Here is a 21971-nt window from a genome sequence, read left to right as displayed (position 1 = left end):
GGCTCTGGCCCCGCCCCGGTACCCAATAGGCTCTCAGCTTTCCGCTGGGACCGCCCCCACAAGCGAATTCCCTCTCCGCACCGCCCTCTACTTATGCAACCATGATGACAGCGTCAGAGGCAGGACTTCCGTCTTTCTAAACCCATACCGGAAGCGCCATTCTCGTTGCCCAGGCGACATTCCCTTTGTGTCCCTGCCCTCCTCCGTTCCCCCGCCCCACAACGAGAAGTAGGCCCATTGTTGCCCACCGCCCGAGATCTGAAAGCTGCGTGCCCACAAGGTGACTTCGGGGACTGATAGGTTGCTTTTGGGGGAATAAGGGTACAATAGCTTGGCAGCCCTAGGCCTAATTACCACAGAATCATAGAGTACTCTCTTGGCTGTCACGTTGTGGCTTTAATTACCGTCACTCGGCAGCACGAGGTGGCTGCAGAGACCCGTGAGAGTTCCAAACCCTAACAAATTGTTAGAGAAGACTAGTTCCAATTTATGCTGTCAACCGCTCAGTGCTTCCTAGTCCCAGTACGTCTGCTAGCGATTCTAATGCCCGGGCCCCCACCTCAGACTATCAGAGTCCAAATCTTTAGAAATGAGGTTCAAAGACAGGAACTTTTTTTTAAATCCATGGTGTAATTCAAACGTGCTGTGGTTCACCGTGTTGCAACTGTGATTTTACCTAAACACCCCTAGCTCAGGACACATCCTTGGAGCGATGTCTTAAGATACGAACAATAAAATAAATTAGTTTTGTTTCAGCACCCTTGCAACTTTGTGTCAGGAGTCTTAGTGGAAACTATCTGGAGAACATTTGATAGCTGCTGTGGGTAGCCAGAGAGCCTTCTGTTCTGAACCACTTTCCCTGAAATGATTGTTAGAAACTTGTTGCACAGGCTAGGCTCTGGACTCAACTGTTGTTATTGTTTTTGTTTGGTTGGGGTGGGTTTTTTTGTTTTGTTTTGTTTCGACCAAAAGCCCAAACATTCTTGAAATCTTTAGACTAACAGTTAATAACATAAAGCTTCTAGAGTTATTTACTTTCACTACTCCTATGAATTTAAAAGCCCAATTTATGCTAGCATAATTTGTCAGAATAACAATCTCTTTAGGATGATACTGTGAAGAGAAACCATGTACATACGCTTTGGGTAAAGCTAACAAAGCTGAGTTCACCTTAAAGTATATAATTCCCTCTATTGATTGCTGAGCTGGAAAAGTATATAAACTTGCAGAGAGACATTTTCATTCTAAAACCCATTTACATCTGACAAAAGATTATTTTGTATTTTTTAAAATCCAGCGTTTAAGGAGAAGTTGAGATAAGAAGGATGGCAGGAAATTAAACATGGCTGGAGTATAGATAAGAGAGTTCACAAACACACTATAGAACTCTCAGAATTACTTCTTTATGTTAAGAAATCCACCCATAAAACACTAGGACAAGTGAATACAAACTGGAACTTTGATTTAGGACAAATGAATTGAAAATATATTAATATATTTAGACATTTGGAGCTTTTTTGGTTTTTTGTTTTTAGTTACTACCCCTTAATAATTTTAGGTAGGAGAGAATATTATCAGAATACAACAATCTCAACAATGTAGTAGCCTCCAAAGGCCGATGATACCTGTTACTTTCTCCGGTGGAAGAAAAATAGGAACTCTAAAAGGAATAAATTGTAGGATCTATCCTTCCAATTCGTTGCCCAGAGCAAGTATAGTATTAAAAACAAAAGAAATTATTAAGAATATGTTTATAGAAAGAAATTTGAAATAAGTCTCTGGAAATATAAAAGTGGCCTTAACTGCTTAAACTACTCAAGATTTTTGCTACTATGCCAACAATTTTGAGTGTGTGCTATGTTCTGACCTTACTCTTTTATGGTCACACTAGGACGTGTTGTACAAAAGAATACCTGAGAGGAAATGAACACTATCTGTTTCTTCTTTTGAACTGGGTTATCATTATCATTCTCTGTTGATAATTCTGTGATGTTTCTGAGTCCTTTTCCCTGGCCTCATAGTTCATTGCTGATGGATGCTAGCCACATAAGGGATTCAGTGGGCTTGCAAATAAAACCATTCACAAATCTTTATCACCCTTGCTGATAAAGTAAACAGTGCCTTTCTGTGGGTGGAATATGATTTGAATGGGGGAAGGGCAAGAATTGTTAACTATACCTGGTTAGTCTTCTTCCCTACCCCATGCCTTCCTTGTGACAGGATTTACTACAACACCCAAATAAAGCATAAACTTGAGCCTGAGCTTGAGAGAGTGAAAAGGAATTAAGTAGTATTTACTTGTCTCCCTCCATCTTCAGCTTTAAAGGTGGCTGTTAGAGAAGGAAGCACAGTGAAATGTGTGCTTGTAAGCAGGCCCTATGTCCAGCTAAAGATGGAATTTGGGGAATTGGCAAGGTGGCTCAATGGGTAAAGGCACTTGTCATCAAACCTGACACATACATGTAATAAACAAATGTTCTTGTTTTTAAAATAGAGCTTTGGACTCCTCCAATGGCTGTAATTAGGCCATTTGGACTTGCGCCATGTTTAATGTCTAAATGACTAAGTAGCGACCATACAAAGCCATAGGAAAAACAAATCCATGAGGATGTCAAGCCTGATATGCTCAACCAGCTAGGGTGTCATGGAGACAGACAAAGTAGGAGGGTAAGAAAGACTGTCAGAAATTCCCATTTCATCATTTTTTTCCCTCATTGAGCTAACGATTGGTATTTGTATGATTGAAATGCATCTCTGCTGGGGTTGGCATTGCATGTTCAGGAAGATTTCTTGCAATCACATAGCATTAATTTCTGTTACTCATGGTGCCTTCGTTTACTTATTTTGGTCTTTCTTCTTTGTAACAAGCAGTGTGTTGTGAGGGTCTTAATTACAACCCCAAACTGTCAGTCTGTTTCAGAGCCAAATCAGTGGGGACCTCAACAGAAAAAAAGTTGACCTTCCAGGCTGTAGATACAAAGACTAATGTAATAATTTATTTTTAACATCTTCCTTTGCAAATGAGCTTTCATGTATTTAATTTTCAAAATTGTACAAAAGGAAGATAAAGAAGAAAGGAAATTCATATAATAGAGTACACATTATAGTCTTAGAGGAGTTTGTGGTTTAATTTTACTTTCTGGTTGCCATGACATATCCTACATCCTTTATTTATAAGAATACAAAACAGGGTCAGAAAAAAGGGGAGGAGGTCCTCCCCAATCAGTGGACTTGGAAAAGGGCAGGGAGGAGATGAGGGAGGAGGGGTGGGATTGGAAGGGAATAAGGGAAGGGTATACAGTGGGATACAGAGTTAATAAAATGTAACTAATAATAAAAAAATAAATTAAATTTTAAAAAAGAATATAAATATTCAAGAAAAAAATAGTATGTAAATAAACAGTGTGAAGATTACATATAATGTCATTGCCTTTAAATGGAGCATTATCATAGGTAGTTTTTTAAGTAATTTAATGGAAATAGTCATTTTATTTGTGGAAAAATGATAAAACTCCTAACTGCTGTTCTTCATGTATAGTTGTGCATTTAAAAAACATGTCTTTCAGAGCAAGGACAAATGTGCTTTTTTTTTCTTCCATTTTCTTTTTTGCCTTAGAAAGGCTGTATGGGAAAATATATCATTCAAGACTGGGAGGCTCTGTCTTGTCTGTAAGCCTCAGCAGTGTTTAGTGAATGACCTCAATGCTGTTGTGGGGGTTTTTTCCTCCCTTTGGTGGGTGAGGACAGACAATGAATGGTCTCTGTATTCCCCAGAGCTCAGCTGGGTGGTGACCCTGTTGCCGTTGTGTTCCCTGTGGAGGGCTGCCCAGTTTGCAGAGCTTTGGATCCGGCCTTCCCTGACATTGCCAATCACCTTTCTCTCAGTTCTGTCAACCCTTCAGAAGAAAGCTTGTTCAGTCCCTGAAGGCTTTTTTTTTTTTTTTTTTTTTTTTTTTCAGAAAGGAATAAGAGACTTTTGGGTAGAAGGAAGTGAAAGATAAAATGGAAGACCTTAACACTGCTGCCCCCATATGCTTTCTCTCCTTGAGATGAGAGTGCTGTTGAAATGCCTAGGAGTATTGTTGTGTTGGCTTTGCCAGGGATGCCAAATGTTCTTACTAAATCCTTAACAAGCTTCAGAATGTTACCAGACCCATTCTGACAGGAGCTGTTTTTAGGAGCAGATTCCCTTTGCAAAGGAGCTTGTGTACTCCTTGTGCATGTAGCTACTGAAAACCGCCATGCCTGCTTCTTCATGTCCTTGTCTACTAATAGGAAGTTAGTAATCTACAGCAGAAATCATGGACCTACCCATGCTTTTGATTGAAACTATATTGCAAGTCTTTTTTGGTAATGCTTTTCTAAAAAGTTTTTGTATATTTGAATGTTTTGCTTTCATGTGTGTCAACATACAGTGCCCAAGAAAGCCAAAAGATTCATCAGATTCCCTGGAAGTGGATTTAAAGATGGTTGTGAGCCACTGTGTGGGTTCTGGGAGTTGAGCCCGACCTCTACAAGAACAACCAGTGCTCTTAACCCCTGAGCCATCTCTCCAGCTTTTGTTGGTGCTTTTAATTAAGTCTTTAAATGTCTATGAAGAGCTTTAATAAATGTTCCAATTTCCTTACTTACTAATGGAAACTTAGCAATCACTTACCAAGATTAGAGCTGATCATAATTTCTTTTTTGTTTCTGCTAGTCTTAGATAGAGCCTGATAATTTGTAAAATATGTAAGAATTATATGATTCCTCCACTGGCTTCCAAGTAGATATTTGAGATGCTCAGTATATTATGGATAGAACACACAAGGTATTATCATATTAACATAGAACTGTGATCTCAGGAAGCTAGGAATTGAGTTTATATGTTTTAAAGGGAGGTGTTATGTGTTTCTATTTAAAGCAAAGATGAACATTATTAACATTATGTAGAAATAATTGTGTGTGGCCAACAACCCTGAAATATTTCCTATCTGGGCCTTTACTGAAAAATGCTGGCATGAAATATGAAAGGTAATACCAGAAGTACTGAACTGATAATTATAAAATTCTATGAAAATTGCTATTCCTTTGGACATGTTTCTCTATACTTTGTCTTATTTGAGTTTGAGAGATTAATTTATAAATGCAAATCTTAACTCTTCAAAATTATAATTTTGAATATCTATAGGATTTTAGGGATCCTAAAGTGTAAAAGAATAAATATGATCTCAGAGTTCAAGAAGAAAAAAATAAAGCCAAGGGTAAAATGTGCATTTCTTATATCCAGCCCCAATGACACTGTACTTGCTGAAGAATGGCAGCAATTTGAGTATAAGTATTCCAGTGGCCAAAACTAACCGAATTTCTCTTCTGCTTGGTATTCAGAACCAAACAAAACTGCTTCTTTTCTTTATGACCTAGGTCTTCAAAGTGCCTGGTATCTAGGTGGGGTCTAGAACTCTGTAGAGTGCTTGCTTAGTTTGCACAAGAACCTAGGCCTGGCTCACAAGGAATTTGATCAGTTTACCCATGTTATCTTCTTGGTGGTGGGACACACCAAGCTGGAGGTGAACCTCTTCCCGTTGGGAAGCTGAAATCTGCTTTCTTTAATGACTGGTTTTCACTGGCTTCTGGTTTGCAGAAATGCTTAGAGTGATCACTGGGTCATCCCTGTTACATAGTATCACTGCAACCTGCTACCTAATTGTTGAACCCAAATCATAAGCAACCTAAGTATAAAGTAGAACTCCTTTGAAGCCCCTTTTAATCACAGCCATTGACATTTGAGCTGCCAGGAAAATGTTACTAATTACCTTGAACCTCTTTAAGGGTTACTACCTTCTTTCTTACAGTGCCTAAATGTCTAGCTGAGCAGAACAACGTCTGCTCTCTTATAGATTTTTGGGATATGCTAGTACCTTTAAGGTCAGATTGAATAATTTTTCTAGTTATTAGCCAAAACAAGATTTGGCTTCTAATAAACATTCATTCACAGCAGGGTTTATTAAATTTGAGACTTGACCTACTTCTGTGATTTGTAAGGCATAGAATGAAGTCTAGATTCCAAGCTCTTTGGTTTTTGGTGTGCTTTGATTTGCTTGTTTTATGTTTTGTTTTGTTTTGTTTTGAAACAGGATCTCACTATATAGCTCAGGCTGGTCTGGAACTGGCTGCTATCTCCCATATTGGCCTCAAACTTACCATTCTCCTGCTTCAGACTCCTGGAGTACTGGGATCACAGGCATGCACTGCCACACACAACTAGGATGCAAACCTCTTCATTTCCCAGAGACACATAATGACTCTTGGAATGTTTTCCTTTAATGCTTATGTATTTGTTAACCTAAAAAACAAATTTGAGTAACGTGAGCACATGGAATTCAGGTTAATGTCACCTTGTGCTGCAGGCACTGAAAAGTCTTCAGGTTTCAGTGATAGAAATATGAAACTAAGCTTTAGTGAATTAGCCACTAACAGGCTCCCCCTTACAGCTTAACACTTAAAAGTATACATTGATTTCTAACATAATTGCATTTGCCTTTTATTTTGTTGGGTACTAACACACCCATTACTATTTTCTATTTCCTCAGTAGCCTATAAAGAGCATTAGCTATTAGCTGTGTTTCCAAAAAAATGGACCCTGCTTTAAACCTTTAAATTAGAGTTGAAAAGTGAAATCAGTTCAGCTTACACACTCACTGCATTTGATAAATTTCTCCTGATTTCCTTCCACTGTGCATGTGTATTCCTGTATTTAGGAGATGTTTGCTGAATGTCATGTAAACTCTCTTAGCAATGCCCTATTTGAAAGCTTGTTACATTTAAATATGATTGCTTTTCTTTAAGATAAATCTAAAAGAAATGGAATTAGTCACTTGGACACACAAAATATGTCAGCTTTATTTTTAAGAGTTTGAGGTTATTTTGGATTCTATCCTCTGGTTAAGTAAGATAAATAGGGCTTCTTCAGTATCTGCTTTCTAAAATTTTGAAAACCTTAAGAATCACATTTTTTGTGTGTTTTTGAGTCATACAATCTTATATTTGCATGCATTTTAAGGTACTATTTTTTTTTTTATTTTTCTTATTAGTTACATTTTGTTAACTCTGTGTCCCAGCTGTATCCTGCTCTCTCATTCCCTCTCCAACTCCACACTTCCTCCCTGGTCTCCTCCCTGCCCCTTTCCAAGTCCACTGATAGGGGAGGACCTCCTCCTCTTTCATTTGACCCTGTTTTATCAGGTATCCTCAGGGCTGGCTGCTCCTCCCTCGGGGGGTGGGGAGACCAAAGAGCCAGTCATTGAGTTCCTGTTAGAAATAGTCCTTGTTCTCCTCACTTTGGGAAACCAATTGGTTACTGAGCTACCACGGGCTACATCTGAGTGGAGGTTCTAGGTTAAATCCATTCATGGTCCTTGGTTGAGTGTCAGTCTCAGAAAAGACCCTGTGGGTACTATTTTTGTTAACTTTTTTGTTTGTGGTTAAGATCTCTAGCCCAGACTGACCTTGACCTTGACCTTGAGGCATGGTGTTCCTCTTGCTTCAGCTTCCCAATTGCTGGAATTACAGTTATGTACCACCACACCTGATATAACTTTTTTTTTAAGTACATTGTGTTGTTGCCAAGCATTTTAGAAACTAAACAAGGAGAAGAAATTCACTTTTAATTTATTATTAGTGTGGATGTGTATGTGCAAAGGCCAAGGTCAGAGGACAACTTTTGGGAATCTTTCTTTGCACTGTGGGGTCCAGTGTAGCAAGCACTTCTGCCTGATGAGCCATCTCACCAGCCCTAACATTTATTTTAACTGGTTTGTAAAAGATGTGCAAGTAAAGCTTAGCAGACTAATTAGGAAAAGATTATCATATGAAACTAAAGCCAAGACTGGAGTAATGTCTTGTTTGAAGAGGTTTCTTTAAGTCCCAAACTTAAAAGCCATTTGAAAGATATAGTCTTTTCAGTCAGTTGAAAAGACACAATCTCCTCAAGCCTCAAGAGAACCCAAGATTGGGCTGGAAAGTTGGCTTCATGGGTAAAAATGCCTCCCACTACGCCTGACAACCTGAGTCAATCCCAGAGCCCACAGGAAAAAGGAGAAGTGACTCATTCACATGTGACTTCCATACACACATGCCATGACACACACAGCACACCCACATACATAATAACTAATAAACAAATGGTCAAAAAGAAAAAAAAGAAACCAAGGTTATTTTAAATAGATATTAGCCTAAGCTTAAAACTAGTAAAGTAGGCCAACGGTGATGGTGCACACCTTTAATCCCAGCACAGAGTCAGGTGGATCATTGTGAGTTCTAGGTCAGCCTGGTCTACCTAGTGAGTTCCAGAACAGCCAAAGCTACACAGAGAATCCCTGTCTTGGAAAACAAAACAGAAAGAAGGAAAGTACTAATAAAGTAATATTGTAAGCTTGGAGGCCATGCCTTGTACGATGTTTTGTATATACCTACTGCTAGATTATGTGGTTATTCTCATAGACTTCTTTTACTAAACAAGTAGGTGAATACAAAATCAGGCAGAGTCCTTTGACTCAATCATACCTAAGGAGGTTGTTCTTCCCCACACCACAAAGTCACAACCCAGGTACGGGTTCTTGTTACCTGAAGATGAGGCATGATGTTGGGGAGGGGTAGCCACTTGAGAATTATTTTGAAGACCATGAAATAGCTGTGACTGTGCTGTGGCCCTGCTGATCAAATGTTCATATCGTGTTTGTCTTTCAGTACTCATTTGGACTTTGTCAGTCAGAAATCAGCCTCAATGGTAAGAGTACTTATTTTTCTTATAAACTTTTTAAAGTTTGTCTGTATTGACATTTAGGATGAGGATGTAGGTCAAAGTAGAGCACTTGCCTAGCATGTGCTGCACTCCATGTTTAATCCCTAATACTGTTCCCCCCACCCTCCAAAAATATCATATTTCATGATGCTGAGCAAAGAAAAAAAAATGTTTGAATATCACAAATCCAAAACACTCAGTCCAAAAGTGTTACATGATACACTCTATATTTCATATTTCAAAATAGTACAGATTACGGATTTTCAGTGAAAAAATATATGCAGACATTCCAAAAGCCACTAAAATCTGAAACACTTCTGGCCCCAGCATTTCTAATAAGGGACACTCATCCTGTCTGTCAGACAACTAAAAGTAAAGCACCATATCTTACAATAGTAAACATATGTCTCAGACATTGAGGAGTGCACTAAGCCAGTAGATTAGGAGAAAACAAGAAAAAGAAACAAATGCTAGCATAGTCAAACGCATTTCTAACTTGGAGCTATTACAGATGAACAAGATGACAAGATGTCAGAACTTCTTAACAAAAAACAGTAGCAGTAAAGTACATGAGGGTCTAGTTGGGAAGAATAGCATTAAGAGTGGGAGAGGATGAAACAGAATACTCAGGGTTAAATATAATCAAAATACATCGTGTACAAGTATGAAGACTTCACCATAAAACTGTTATTACATATACTAATAAAAAAATCTAAAATGAATTCTTACTAGAAATAAATACTGTGAATAAAATGAATGCATTTAAAAAGAAAAGTCTTCATTTGCCTCTGTCCCCAATGTCTTGGTTTCTCTTTCTGTCATGATAAAATACTCAAACAAAAGCAATTTAAAGCAGAAAAAAATCAGTCATGGTTCAAAAATACAGTTCAGCATAGCAGTAACCACATATGCAATCAGGAACATGGGGTGATAAATGCATTCTTTGGCTCTATTTATATAGTCTAGGACCCTCACCAGGGAATGGTGCCACTGACTGGAAAGGTCTTTCTGATTCAGTTAACATAATCAAGATAATTCTCCCACAAGTGGTCCCAGAGATTTCCCTCCCAGATGATTCTAGATCCTGTGGAATTGTCAACACTAATAATCACATTATATAAGCCTCTGTAAACTTCAGCTAGTGTACTTTGGGGACCTGAAATACAGATACTCCGGAAATATGTTTTGCTTGCTCTCTGTTGTGTGGACACACCTATTTTACACTTTCTTTCTTTCTTTTCTTTTTTTTTTTAACTTAGTAGCATCCTTGTCAAAAGGAATGCAGTAGTCTGAATGAGAAATGCTGCCTATAGGCTCATGTACTTAACCACTTGATCCCCATTGGTGGTAGTGTTGGGGAGGTTATGGAAAACTGTAACCTTGCTTTTAGAAGTACATCACCTGGATTGGGCTTTGAGAATGTGTAGCCTTGCCCCACTTCCAGTTCACTCTCTCTCTTTCATGTTTATGGTTAAAGGTGTGATCTCTCAGCTTTCTGCTCAGGCTACTGTGCCTGCTGCTTGCTGCCATGCCTCCTGGCCAATCATGGACTTTTTAACATTCTGGAAGTGTAAGCCTTCTTTAACTCTTTCTTCTGTAACCTGTTTTTTTGTTTTTGTTTTTTGTTTGTTTGTTTTGCTCCTGGTATTTTATCACAGCAACAAAAAAGTAACTGAGAGCACTCAGTAAAAGTTGTTGGTCAGTTGGTTAAACATTTGAAGATCCTCTAGAGGGTGAACCATTTGATGTCTATCTAACATGTCTATTCCATAGGCGTCAAAAAGGAAAGCCACTACATCTTGGTACTCTCACCCAGTGTATGCAAGATACTGGCAGCATTATCATCATGCCGTGATTTGGATGCGAAGCTATCAGAAGGCCTACAAAAAGGCCATAGATTTTTATTTTAATTCTCCATGGTTTTCTCCTTATGGATTTTTTCCCTGGAGCTCTCTTACTTATGTGGCTGGGTACCCTTGGTTCTATCCAGGCCGGTACACAGCCTGGCAGTGGTCTCCCTGTAATGTTTCATATCGCAAAAGCCGTGGGCATCGTCGGCATAACAGGAACAGGACCAAGTCCCGAAGAGGGAATAAAGCGCTGTGTAAAGTGCGAGAGCTGGAGTCGGATTCAGATAATGAAGTAGAATACGACCTGAGCAATATGGTAATCACTGAGGAGCTCCGCCAATACTTTGCAGTGACCGAGAGACACAGAGAAGAGCGGCGTAAGTTCAGACCCTTTACCTTTCACTCCTTTCACTGCCCTGATACTTGCATCTCTTTTCTCCTCTGACATACCAAGTTATTTTATAACTTTTGGTTTAGGTACAGGTACTAATCTAAATCTGGTTCTAAGCACAGAAAAACTGTAGTGATGTTGTACCTTAATCACATTGGACCTGAGTTGTTTTATAGTTGTTTTATTAAAGCAAACTGTTCCTTTGAGTTCTTAATAATACAGCTACCATTTTTGAGCATCAGACATTCAACCAGATGGAATGTGTATGTGTGCCTGCCTGTATGCCTTCTCCAGGCAGCAGTCCTTTGAGGCATGAAACTCATTTTACAAATGAGAAAAGTGAAGCTTATGGAGGTTAATTACATAACTATTCATTTGCTATTGGGATTCAACTCCTCCACACTGCACTCTACTGTACATCTTTCTCTGTGCCATGCTGCTCCCTGACATCATGATTTTTCCCAAATGCTTTACTCTGAGCACTTCTCTGAGACACAGCTCAGAGCTGGTTTGGTATAGCTCTCTGCATTACAGAGTCAGTGTGAACCTAAACAGAATAAGAAAATGCCTCACATGTACAGCTTTTCTGTTCGGTCCACACTACAGGTCAGAGCATTGCAATCAATGTCTTAGAGCACAGTAAGTCCAAAAGCAGGAATGTTTCTATTTAAAATTGCCGGTGTACACCAGACTGTTTTTAAGTGTCCTTGAAATTTTACAAATAGTTATTTTCCAATTATAACCAATATTCAGCCTCGATATGCCTTTTGGCGGGGTCTCATGTGTTTTATATAGAATTTTTATTTGGTTGGTTAATTAGATGGATTTCTGAGATAGCCTTCTGTGTGGCCCAGGCTCACCTGGAACTTATGATCCTCCTGCCTCAGCCTCTTGAGTACTAGGAATAAAGATATACACCACTATAGCAAGCTCCTTACCTGCAGTTTTCAAATAAACAGAAACATAGAAGCTACAAAATAAGATCGTTTCATTTCCATTTTAAAAATCTGTGCCCTCTTAACAACAGATTAGCATTTATTGATCCCAAGTAGATGCCAGGAATTAAGCACAGGCTTTGGATGAAGTATTATTTCCTTTATTATCTGCCTGTGACTCTTCGCTAAACCATTTGTTCTGTTAGGTTTTTTTTTAAGATTTATTTATTATTATTCATACAACATTCTGCCTACGCAGCAGATCTTATTATAGATGGTTTTGAGCCGCCATGTAGTTTCTGGGAATTGAACTCAGGACCTTTGGAAAAACAGCCTGTGCTCTTAACCTCTGAGCCATCTCTCCAGTCCCTTGTTCTGATAGTTTTACCAACTTTTTTCTGATTAAACTATTGATTTCTTTGGTGCATATTATAGAGTATATCCAGGGACTAGAGAAATGGCTCAGTGGTTAAGAGCACTTGTTGCACTTGTAGAGGACCCAGGTTCCATTCCTAGCATTCACATGGCAGTTCACAAGCACTGTAATTCCAGTTCCAGGAGATCCAATGCATCTTCTGACTTTTAGCGCCAGGAGGCATGCACATGATGCACACGCAGGCAAAATACCCATTCACATAAAAAATAATAATAATAATAATTAAAAAGAAAGGATATCCCTCCAGGTCTTTGTATCTCCCCCTTGTTTCATAAGATTCCTTGTACTCTGCCCAAAGTTTGGTTATGAGTCTCAGTATCTGCTTTGATACCCTGCTGGGTGGAGTCTTTCAGAGACCCTCTGTGGTAGGTTCCTGTCCTGTTCCCTGTATTCTCCCTCTTCAGATGTCCATCTCGTTTGCCTTTCTGACTGAAGATTGAGCATCTTACCCAGGGTCCTCCTCCTTGATTAGCTTCCTTAGGTGTACAGATTTTAGTATGATTACCCTATATTATATGTATAATATCCACTTATAAGTGAGTGTATACCCTGTGTGTCTTTCTGCTTCTGGGATACCTCACTCAGGATGATCTTTTCTAGATCCCACCGTTTGCCTTCAGATTTCATGATTTCCTTGTTTTTAATTGCTGAGTAGTATTCTATTGTATAAATGTACCACAATTTCTGTATCCATTCCTCCATTGAGGGACATCTGGGTTGTTTCACAAGGAGAGCAACAGAACCAAGAAATCTGGGCCCAGGAGTCTTTTCTGAGACTGATACTCCAAACAAGGACCATGCATGGAGATGACCTAAAACCCCTGCACAGAAGTAGCCCATGGCATCTCAGTGTCCAAGAGAGTTCCCCAATAATAGGAACAGGGACTGTCTCTGACATGAACCCAATGGCAGCCTCTTTGATCACTTCCCTCTGAGGGGGGAGCCGCCTTACCACTCCACAGAGGAAGACAATGAAGCCAGTCTTGATGAGACCTGATAGACTAGGGTCAGATGGAAGGGGAGGAGGACCTCCTGTTCCATTGGACTGGGAGAGGGACTTAGGAGAAGAGGGTGGGAGGAGATGAAGGAGGGGCCTACAGCTAGGATACAAAGTAAATAAACTGTAATTAATATAAAAAATAAAAATTAAGAAAAATTTGAAAAAAAAAAGAAAGTAAATCTAAGCAACTGTATGAAAATAATACTTAGTGTTTTACATAAGGTAAATTTATGTTTATTTATTATTGGAGGTGCTGGTCAGACCATATACTTGCTGGAGTTGGTTTTCTCCTTTCCACCACAGAAATTGAACTCTGGTCCTGAGGCTTGATGACAAGTGCTCTTACTTAACAAGCCATCCCATGAGCCCCATGGAGTACATTTTTTTTCTTGATCCTCAGAAACAAACTATAGCTTTTCTCAAAATTCATTCAAAGCAGTAATCAGTCTAATTTAGACATACACCACAAATGAAGAGGTAAGGCGTTAGAGCATGTTTACATATAATTGTAATGCTATGGGTTACAGCATAGATTAGAGAACCCAGTATTTTGTAAAATATTAGTGGCAAGGAAAGGCAAATCTGAATTTTTAAACTTAATATTTCAGAAGCAATTGGTCCATAGGAATATGGCACTTAAACAGTCCATCATCATCATCGGTGAGTTATTTAATAAAATTCTTCAGCCTGGACATCAAGCATGTCCTTGTCTGTGATCTCCTGCTCTTCCCATTGATTAACATTTTTATATGCTGAAAGCACAGAACTTAACATGGGATAACGAATCCTGGAGGGAGTTAGGGAGCTGGTCTACTGGATAAAGTGCTTATCTCACAAACATAAAGACCAGGGTTCAGATACCTGGCACCAACACAAAAGCTGGCTAGGCATGGCATCCACTTGTAATTTCAGTACTTGAGAGGGGAAGTGTTGATCCCCAGGGCAAGCTGAATTTCTAGACCGAACTTTTGGGTAGCTCCAGGTGCCTTAGTAAAAATAAATAATAAAGAAACAAATAAATAAGGTACGGAACACTCAAAGGAGACAACTTAGTAATAAACAAACATACAGGCAAACAAGTAAGTGTGGTAGGGAGTAATCAAGGGAAACACCTGGCACCAACTTCAGGCCTCTGAAAGTACTTGAGCACAGACATAAGTACTGAAGATATGGCTGTTGCTCAGTGGTAAGGTCATTACTAGCATGTACCTGGTCCTGGGTTTTAGCCTCAGTATAGCAAAAATAAAAAAAAAAATGCTTTTGTGCCTTGAAAGCACTGATGCTTTCCATTATGTGATATATTATCATTTCTACCAACATAACTTCCTCAGATGTTAGTGATAACAGTGCTTTTGAGAAAATAGTTGTAACATTTTAAAGGTTAGCTGTGGTTTCAATTATTAGGAAAAATGTTTAGCATTCCGAAGAGTAAATTTTCATTATAAGTGGCCATCAGTTGAAATTGCATGATGCTTAGAAGGAGCATGAATGAAGTTACCATTCCCCACAGGAAAAAGGCCCTCCAAAACAAACCCTCCCGCCCTCATTTTGGTGTTGTGCCAGTCAGCTCTTTATTAGATGTGATTCCAGGATAGATGTTGGCCCAAAACAAGGGACATGTTCTCAGAGAATGTGATATTCTTAAATGAAGTCCAAATAAAATCCTGCTTAAAATGATGTATAGAAGAGTGTCCGTGGTATACAGCCCACAGCTACTGATCCAAACAAGGGGTAGAGCCAGTGTCCAAGGCAGTGGAAGGAGAGTTGTTACCAGGTAGCTGTGGAGAAATGGAGCATGCTCTGGACTTTGAGCAGGACCATCCATTTTGAGTGAGGAAAAAAAAAGTAAGTCCTCTTGTTTCTTAGACTGCTGTGTTTTTACTGACACAGATGTGTTTGTTCATCTCATGGAAAACATGAGCTCCATTATGTCTTGTGTACCCCATTCAGAGGATTTCTACTGTGTGTCCATAGTGACTGACCCCTCAGTTAGTATACTGAAAACCCCCTCTTTCTCCTTCATTTTGTCCTCTAGAAAACCTAGAGCGTATAACAACGCTTGCAGTCCAGTATTTGCTGAGCTGTTTTGGTTTAGATAATGTGATTAAAGTAGAAAATCACACTGACTCCGAACCATTCCACTATGGATTCATCTCATCTAGCACAGATGTTCAAAAAAAAAAAAAAAAGAAAAAAACAACCATTGAGATGATGGATGTTGAAGGTCATACAAAAGTGGAAGGGGTGGGTAAATGCACTTTCCCTGTAAAAGCTAATAATGGTGATTGTCAAAGCTAAAATGTAACTTCAGGGTTACATCTGAAGTGGAATGAAGAAACAGAATAAGGAGACCAATCAAATGACTGCTCGGCAAGCACTTGTATTTTGAGTCTGTTGCTGATGAGCCAGAAAGGCCTTCTTGATTTATTCAACTTTGTGCTGTCCCATAGTTATGCTATCATCATTAACTTTGGCAACATAGCAGAAAATCCCATCAGAAAGACATGCTAATCCTAGAAAAATGAGGGGAAATAACATTCTTTAATACTCATTATTGTAGTGCTTTGTCTCTCAAACTGTACTGCCTTTGAGCTAATTATCTGTGAAATATTTAATGAGTGTTTTCCTGCTGTGTAAAATCTCCCTAAAGTCCAAGTAGCTTCCTGTGATTATTTTCTTTCCCATTATGGACTATAATTCTACATTAGTAACACCTCTTTTTTAAAACCATGTTTAATTATGGCGGAGGTTATATAAGTGGAGGCCAGAAACTATGAATCCCTGGGAACATGGAATTACAAGCAGCTGTTAAGTCCCCTGCCATGGGTGCTGGGAACCTAACCTGGATCTTCTGCTAGAGCGGCCCAAACTCTTAACCACTGAGCCATCTCTCCAATCTCTTGGTAACATGTTGCAGATGCATAGAGCAAAACCATGTGCTCTAAACTTAGATGAGTCCAGTGAAGGTTTTCCTTTAAAACATATTACTATTGGAGGTGGGGTGTGTTTGTTTTAATCCCACATGCATATTAATCCTTGTAATTGTTTTGTAGGGTTGCTGTAGCAAATTGCAGGAAATGCATGGTCAAACAGCAGAGGCTCATCTTTTCACATCCAAAATTAATGTAACCACAGGGCTGCCTTTCTACAAAGGTTCTAAAGCAATGCTTCTCAACCTTCCTAATGCTACAAGCCTTTAACAGAGTTCCTTGTGTTGTGGTGACCCCCAACCATGAAATTACTTCATTGCCACTTCATAACTGTAATTTTGCTACTGTTATGAATCCTAATGTAAATATCTGTGTTTTCTGATGGTCTTACGTGACCCCTATGAAAGGGTCAGTCAACCCCCAAATGGTTGTGACCTACAGGTTTTGAACTGCTGCTTTAAAGCCTTGCTTCCTGAAGCTTCTGGCATCTCCCAGCATCTCTTCACTTGTAGCATTGTTACAGCCTCTGTCTGTACGTGGCTTTCTCTGTGTGTCTCTGTGTCCTTTTCTGTTCAAATAAGATCATTCACATTAGATTTTGGGTCTGCTCTAATCTGTTATAATCTCAGCATTATATTTTAACTTTGTGGGAAAAAAAAAAACTCTTCTTCCAAGTAAGCTCTCATTTGGATGTTCCAATGGTAAGGATATCCTGTTCAGCCTCTTCAGCTCTGTTTTGAAGCTGGAATGGAACCTAAGTATTGTTTTGATTGGTATAGGTAGCAAGTAAGTTCTCTTGGCCAAATACTTTTCTGTTAGTCACATCAACCTATGTGTATATGACTGTGTCTGTGTGAGTGGATGCCAGATGTGGTATTGGGAAGTATTCTCAGAGGCCAGAGGGCATCATACCCTTTGTAGCTCCGGTTACAGGTAGTTGTGAGCTGCCCAACAGGGGTGCTGAGAATGAAATTTGGGTCCTCTGCAATAACAGCATGCATTCCCCTGGGTCTCCCTATATAGTTCTGGCTGTCTTGAACTCATGATGTACACCAGCCTGGTTTTGAACTCACAGCTATCTACTTACTTCTGCCTTCTGGATACTACCATTAAAGACATGTGCCATTAGGCACATATATAATGTATATTTAATAATAGTTTCAAGTTTGTAAAACTCCTTCTCGCCAACTCCAAGGTGTTAGTCATAAAAAACAGGATTTACTTTGGTCTCCCCACCCCCGAAGGGAGGAGCAGTCCTGTTAGGCCACAGAGGAGGGCTTTGCAGCCAGTCCTGAAGATACCTGATAAAACAGGATCAGATAAATGGGGAGGAGGTCCCCCCCATCAGTGGACTTGGAAAGGGGCACGGTGGAGATGAGGGAGGCAGGGAGGGACTGGGAGGGAATGAGGGATCGGGACATGGCTGGGATACAGAGTTAATAAAATATAACTGATAAAAAAAATAAAAAATAATAATAATAATAAAAAAAGAAATAAAAAAACAGCATTTACAAGGGTGAGTGTGAATAGCTGTATAAATGTCTCCCTTTACACTTGATTAGCTCACTGCTATCTTCCCTTCCAGAGACTAACAGAGCAGCCCAACAAGGAAAGAATGATTTATACCATTGTTTTATTCTCCTACAGCCATCTTGACTCCTTATCTCGAAGCATTCCTCTTGGAAACAATAGTGGCTACAGATAGCGTACTTTCTGCTATCAATTTCTCTCTTGACAGAGTCACTTACAAGATCTGTGTGATCTCGCTTCACTTTACCTTCTACAGCATTGCTTTGTTGACATTTTTATGTGGCTATTTACATAGGAATAAGAATTACAGTACTGGGACTTGCTATGATTTAAACAAAAGTAGAGAAGGGAGAAACTAAATAAATGCTTGTTTTACAGGAATTTACTGAATGACTAGACTTTCAGGGTTCACCTGAACTAAACTGTGAACTGGTGAGTGAAGCCCCACACCCAAAAAAAGCAGATTTCTTATGTAGCAGGAAGGCTATGAGTCAGATGAAGAGGGGCCACCTCATATACATACCTCATTTGTGCTAGTAAGAACTGCTATTTGGGGCTTTAGTAGATGGCCCTGTATAAAGCACTTGTCATAAAAGGACCAGCATTTGGAAACCCCTCCCCCACAGTGCTGACAGAAATGTCAGCTATGCATGGCAGTCCACCTGTAATCCCAGCATTTGAGAAACAGAAACAAGGTCCAAGGAGGAAGCTGGCTAACCAGACTAGCTGCATCAGTGAGCTTAATCCCTGTCAGGTGATTTCTTGTTCCACCTCTTGTCCTAGGGTTAACTTTATTAAATCCTGTATACAGAAAACTCTAGAATTAAAGGTGTGTTCTAGGGCAGAACCACACCATAATCACCTGTTTACAATAAAAGGAAGTTCTTGCATTAAAGGTATGTGCTAGGGCTTACCTTTAACAAAAGACAGGTTTTTACACAATCTTGGGGATCACAATGGGATGAAATATCCTGTAACACTGACTACTAAAAGATAATGAGAATCTGCAAGTCATGCCTCAGGATCTGAAGATCACCTTAGCTGCCCCAACAGGGTCCTAATTTACCATTGGAAAGGGCAACAGAAGGACCTTAGGGACCACAGGCAGCATGTGAGGTGTGGCAACAGTAGTAGTACCATTCACCAGTTCTTCTCCCTCATGTGCATACATTTTTTTTAAATTTTATTTATTTTTTATTAATTAGTTTATTCACTTTCTATTGCAACTGTAGTTCCCGCCCACCTCCACCCTCCTTCCTTCTTCTCCTCCCATACCCCTCCCCCAGTCCACTGATAGGGGAGTTCCTCCTTCCCTTCCATTTGACCCTAGTCTATCAGGTCTCATCAGGACTGGCTGCATTGTCTTCCTCTGTGGCCTGGTAAAGCTGTTCCCCCCTCAGGGGGAAGTGATCAAAGAGCCAGCCAATGAGATCTTGTCAGAGACAGTCTCTGTTCCTATTACTAGAGAACCCACTTGGACACTGAGCTGCCATGGGCTCCTCTGTACATCTGTGCACGGGTTCTAGGTTATCTCCATGAATGGTCCTTGGTTGGAGTATCACTCTCAGAAAAGACCCCTGTGTCCAAATTTTTTGGTTCTGTTTTTCTCCTTTGGAGCTCCTGTCCGCTCTAGGTCTTTCTATATCCCCTTCTTTCATAAGATTCCCTGCACTCTGACCAGAGTTTGGCTATGTGTCACAGATTCTGCTTTGATATCCTGCAGGGTAGAGTTCTTCAGGGGCCCTCCACGGTAGACTCCTGTCCTGTTCCCTATTTTCTCCCTCTTCCAATGTCCATCCCCTTTGCTTTTCTGAATGAGGATTGTACATCTTACCCAGGGCCCTCCTTCTTGATTAGCTTCCTTAGGTGTACAGATTTTAGTATAATTATCCTATATTATATGTCTAATATCCACTTATAAGTGAGTATATACCATGTGTGTCTTTCTGCTTCTGGGATACCTCACTCTGGATCATCTTTTCTACTTCCCACCATTTTCCTGCAAATTTTATGATTTCCTTATTTGTAGTTGCTAAGAGGTATTCCATTGTGTAAATGTACCACAATTTCTGTATCCATTCCTCAGTTGAGGGGCATCTGGGTTGTTTCCAGCTTCTGGCTATTACAAATAAAGCTACTACAAACATGGTTGAACAAATGTCCTTGTTGTATACTTGAGCATCTTTTGGATTTATGCCTAGGAGTGGTATAGCTGGATCTTGAGATAATGTGCATACATTTCATGGTCATGTTCATGTCTATTCCAGGGAAACAGCAGCAGCGGGAAGCTGAGCGCCTGGATGACTATGTATATGCCGACCATGGCCTTTACTACAACCACCACCGATCCGTGGAGCCCCCATCTGAAAGGCCTGGGGAGCGGCGCCTTGCTGAGATGAAGCAGTTGTATGGGAAAAGTACTTCCAAGATCATGGCCATGGAGGCTGCTGTGCAGCTGAGCTTTAACAAGTTCTGTGACAGGAAGCAGCCTAGGTACTGGCCTGTCATCCCTCTGAAGTTCTGAGTCCTAGCCACAAAGACCCTAGGGAATGTCTCCTGAACACAGTTCCTAGCCTCTTCCTCTTCATATCTTGTGGACATTTTTTTTTTTTTTTTGGCAGAGGAAGAGGCCTATATGTCAACATGGTTGTTACAATCTTTCAGCCACTCAAAATTCTGTCAGCACAAGGTATACTCTTACCAACACAAGAAATGTTGGAATGTTCAGTTGACATAAAGTAATAAAAATGTTTATTGCACTGGCTCTTGGTTTTCTTTGTAACAGAGTCCAGTTCACCAAAATTAATGTCTAGAGATACTGCCAAGTGTTTTGAATTTTTAATTTCTTTCTTTAAACCTTCCTGAATGTCATAAAAGCTTTAAGCCACATGTCATCCTTTTTTTTTTCCTTTGAGAACAGTTCTCATATAGCCCAAGATAGCCACAAACTCTTAAATTCTCCTGCTTCCACCTTCCAAATGCTAGCTTACAGGTTTACACCCCACACTGGGCTCCTTTTGAAAGTGATACAAGTGTACAGTAAGACAAGTATCACTTGTCACTCAGCTAGTTGTCAGCCTGCATGCTCAATAAGGAGCTGAAAATAAATAATTTGGGCTTGGCAGGCCATGTTGTCTGTGTCATACTGTTTAACCCTGTGTTTATAGTGTTTATAGCATAAAAACAGCCATAGATGCTGAGTAAACAAATAGATGTGACTGTGTTATGATACAACTTTATTTGTAAAAAAAAAAAAAAAAAAAAAAAAAAAAAAAAAAAAAACAGGCCATGGACTAGATTCGGTCTTCAACTTCTACAATGAAAATCACCCATCTAACATTATTGTTATCTCATTTTCTGTCCAGAACTTGGATTTTCAAACAGAATTGATAGGAAAGAACAGTAATTCCCAAACCTGGTCACTTTTATAGTCTCTTTTGTTGTCAAAATGTACGGTTGAGCTCTTACTGCATATAGTAAATGCCGATTTGATAAGCAAATACATTTGTGAGAAGGAAAATGTGAACATTGATGTAGCAGTCCTTTTATAGAAGCCAGCTCCTTTTTAAATAAGTTATTATAGTGCATTGCCAGGGTGAGCCTGTGTTGACCTGAGAATATTAGCACATCCATCAAAGGTTGGTGAAAAGATTTTGTATTGATGGGTTCTCCCTAGGAACATATTTAGCTTCCATCCAGCCCCTGCCATGAGACACATTCCTTTCAGCATCCCTGGGTGTTTGTTTGTTCCAAGCTCTCATTTTATTGCTGGCATTGCATTTTGTGCTTAGGTACTGAAGACAAAAAACAGAATTCACTTGTTGATGCATGCCTGATATTTTCCATGTTTGGTCTTTCTCTTTTTTTCTTAGATACTCAATGCCTAAATAAGAAAAATTAATGTGACTCAGACACAGGCAAGCCAAAGCCTGTCTTAGCAGCAGGTGCTTAGCTGAGAGTAGTTTTCAGTACCTGCTTCAGAGATGCTACCATGTCATCCCACTGCTGCTAGCTTTGTTACTGTAGACAGTTGACCTTCCTCTCTCCTGCTTCTCTTTCCTCTTTGAAAGGAGTGGTAACAATTTCCCTGCCATGCTGTTGTGAAGACCATTGAGCA

At 39.7% G+C, this 21971-nt stretch overlaps 1 protein-coding gene across 1 annotated transcript; it reads left to right on the top strand.

Moving 5' to 3' along the window:
- Positions 1–152: 152 nt before the first annotated feature.
- Gemin8 (gem nuclear organelle associated protein 8) lies at positions 153–20618 on the top strand. Its single transcript, XM_060374547.1, has 4 exons — positions 153–280; positions 8728–8767; positions 10556–11009; positions 20122–20618. The coding sequence occupies exons 2-4, from the start codon at positions 8765–8767 to the stop codon at positions 20376–20378; spliced, it is 714 nt and encodes a 237-aa protein (XP_060230530.1). The 5' UTR covers positions 153–280; positions 8728–8764; the 3' UTR covers positions 20379–20618.
- The last annotated feature ends 1353 nt before the right edge of the window (positions 20619–21971 follow it).

Source organism: Meriones unguiculatus, chromosome X (assembly GCF_030254825.1).
Source record: "Meriones unguiculatus strain TT.TT164.6M chromosome X, Bangor_MerUng_6.1, whole genome shotgun sequence".
NCBI classification, from domain to species: Eukaryota; Metazoa; Chordata; class Mammalia; order Rodentia; family Muridae; genus Meriones; species Meriones unguiculatus.
The sequence above is the reverse complement of the archived record's forward strand: the minus strand, read 5'-3'. Positions and strand labels throughout refer to the sequence as shown.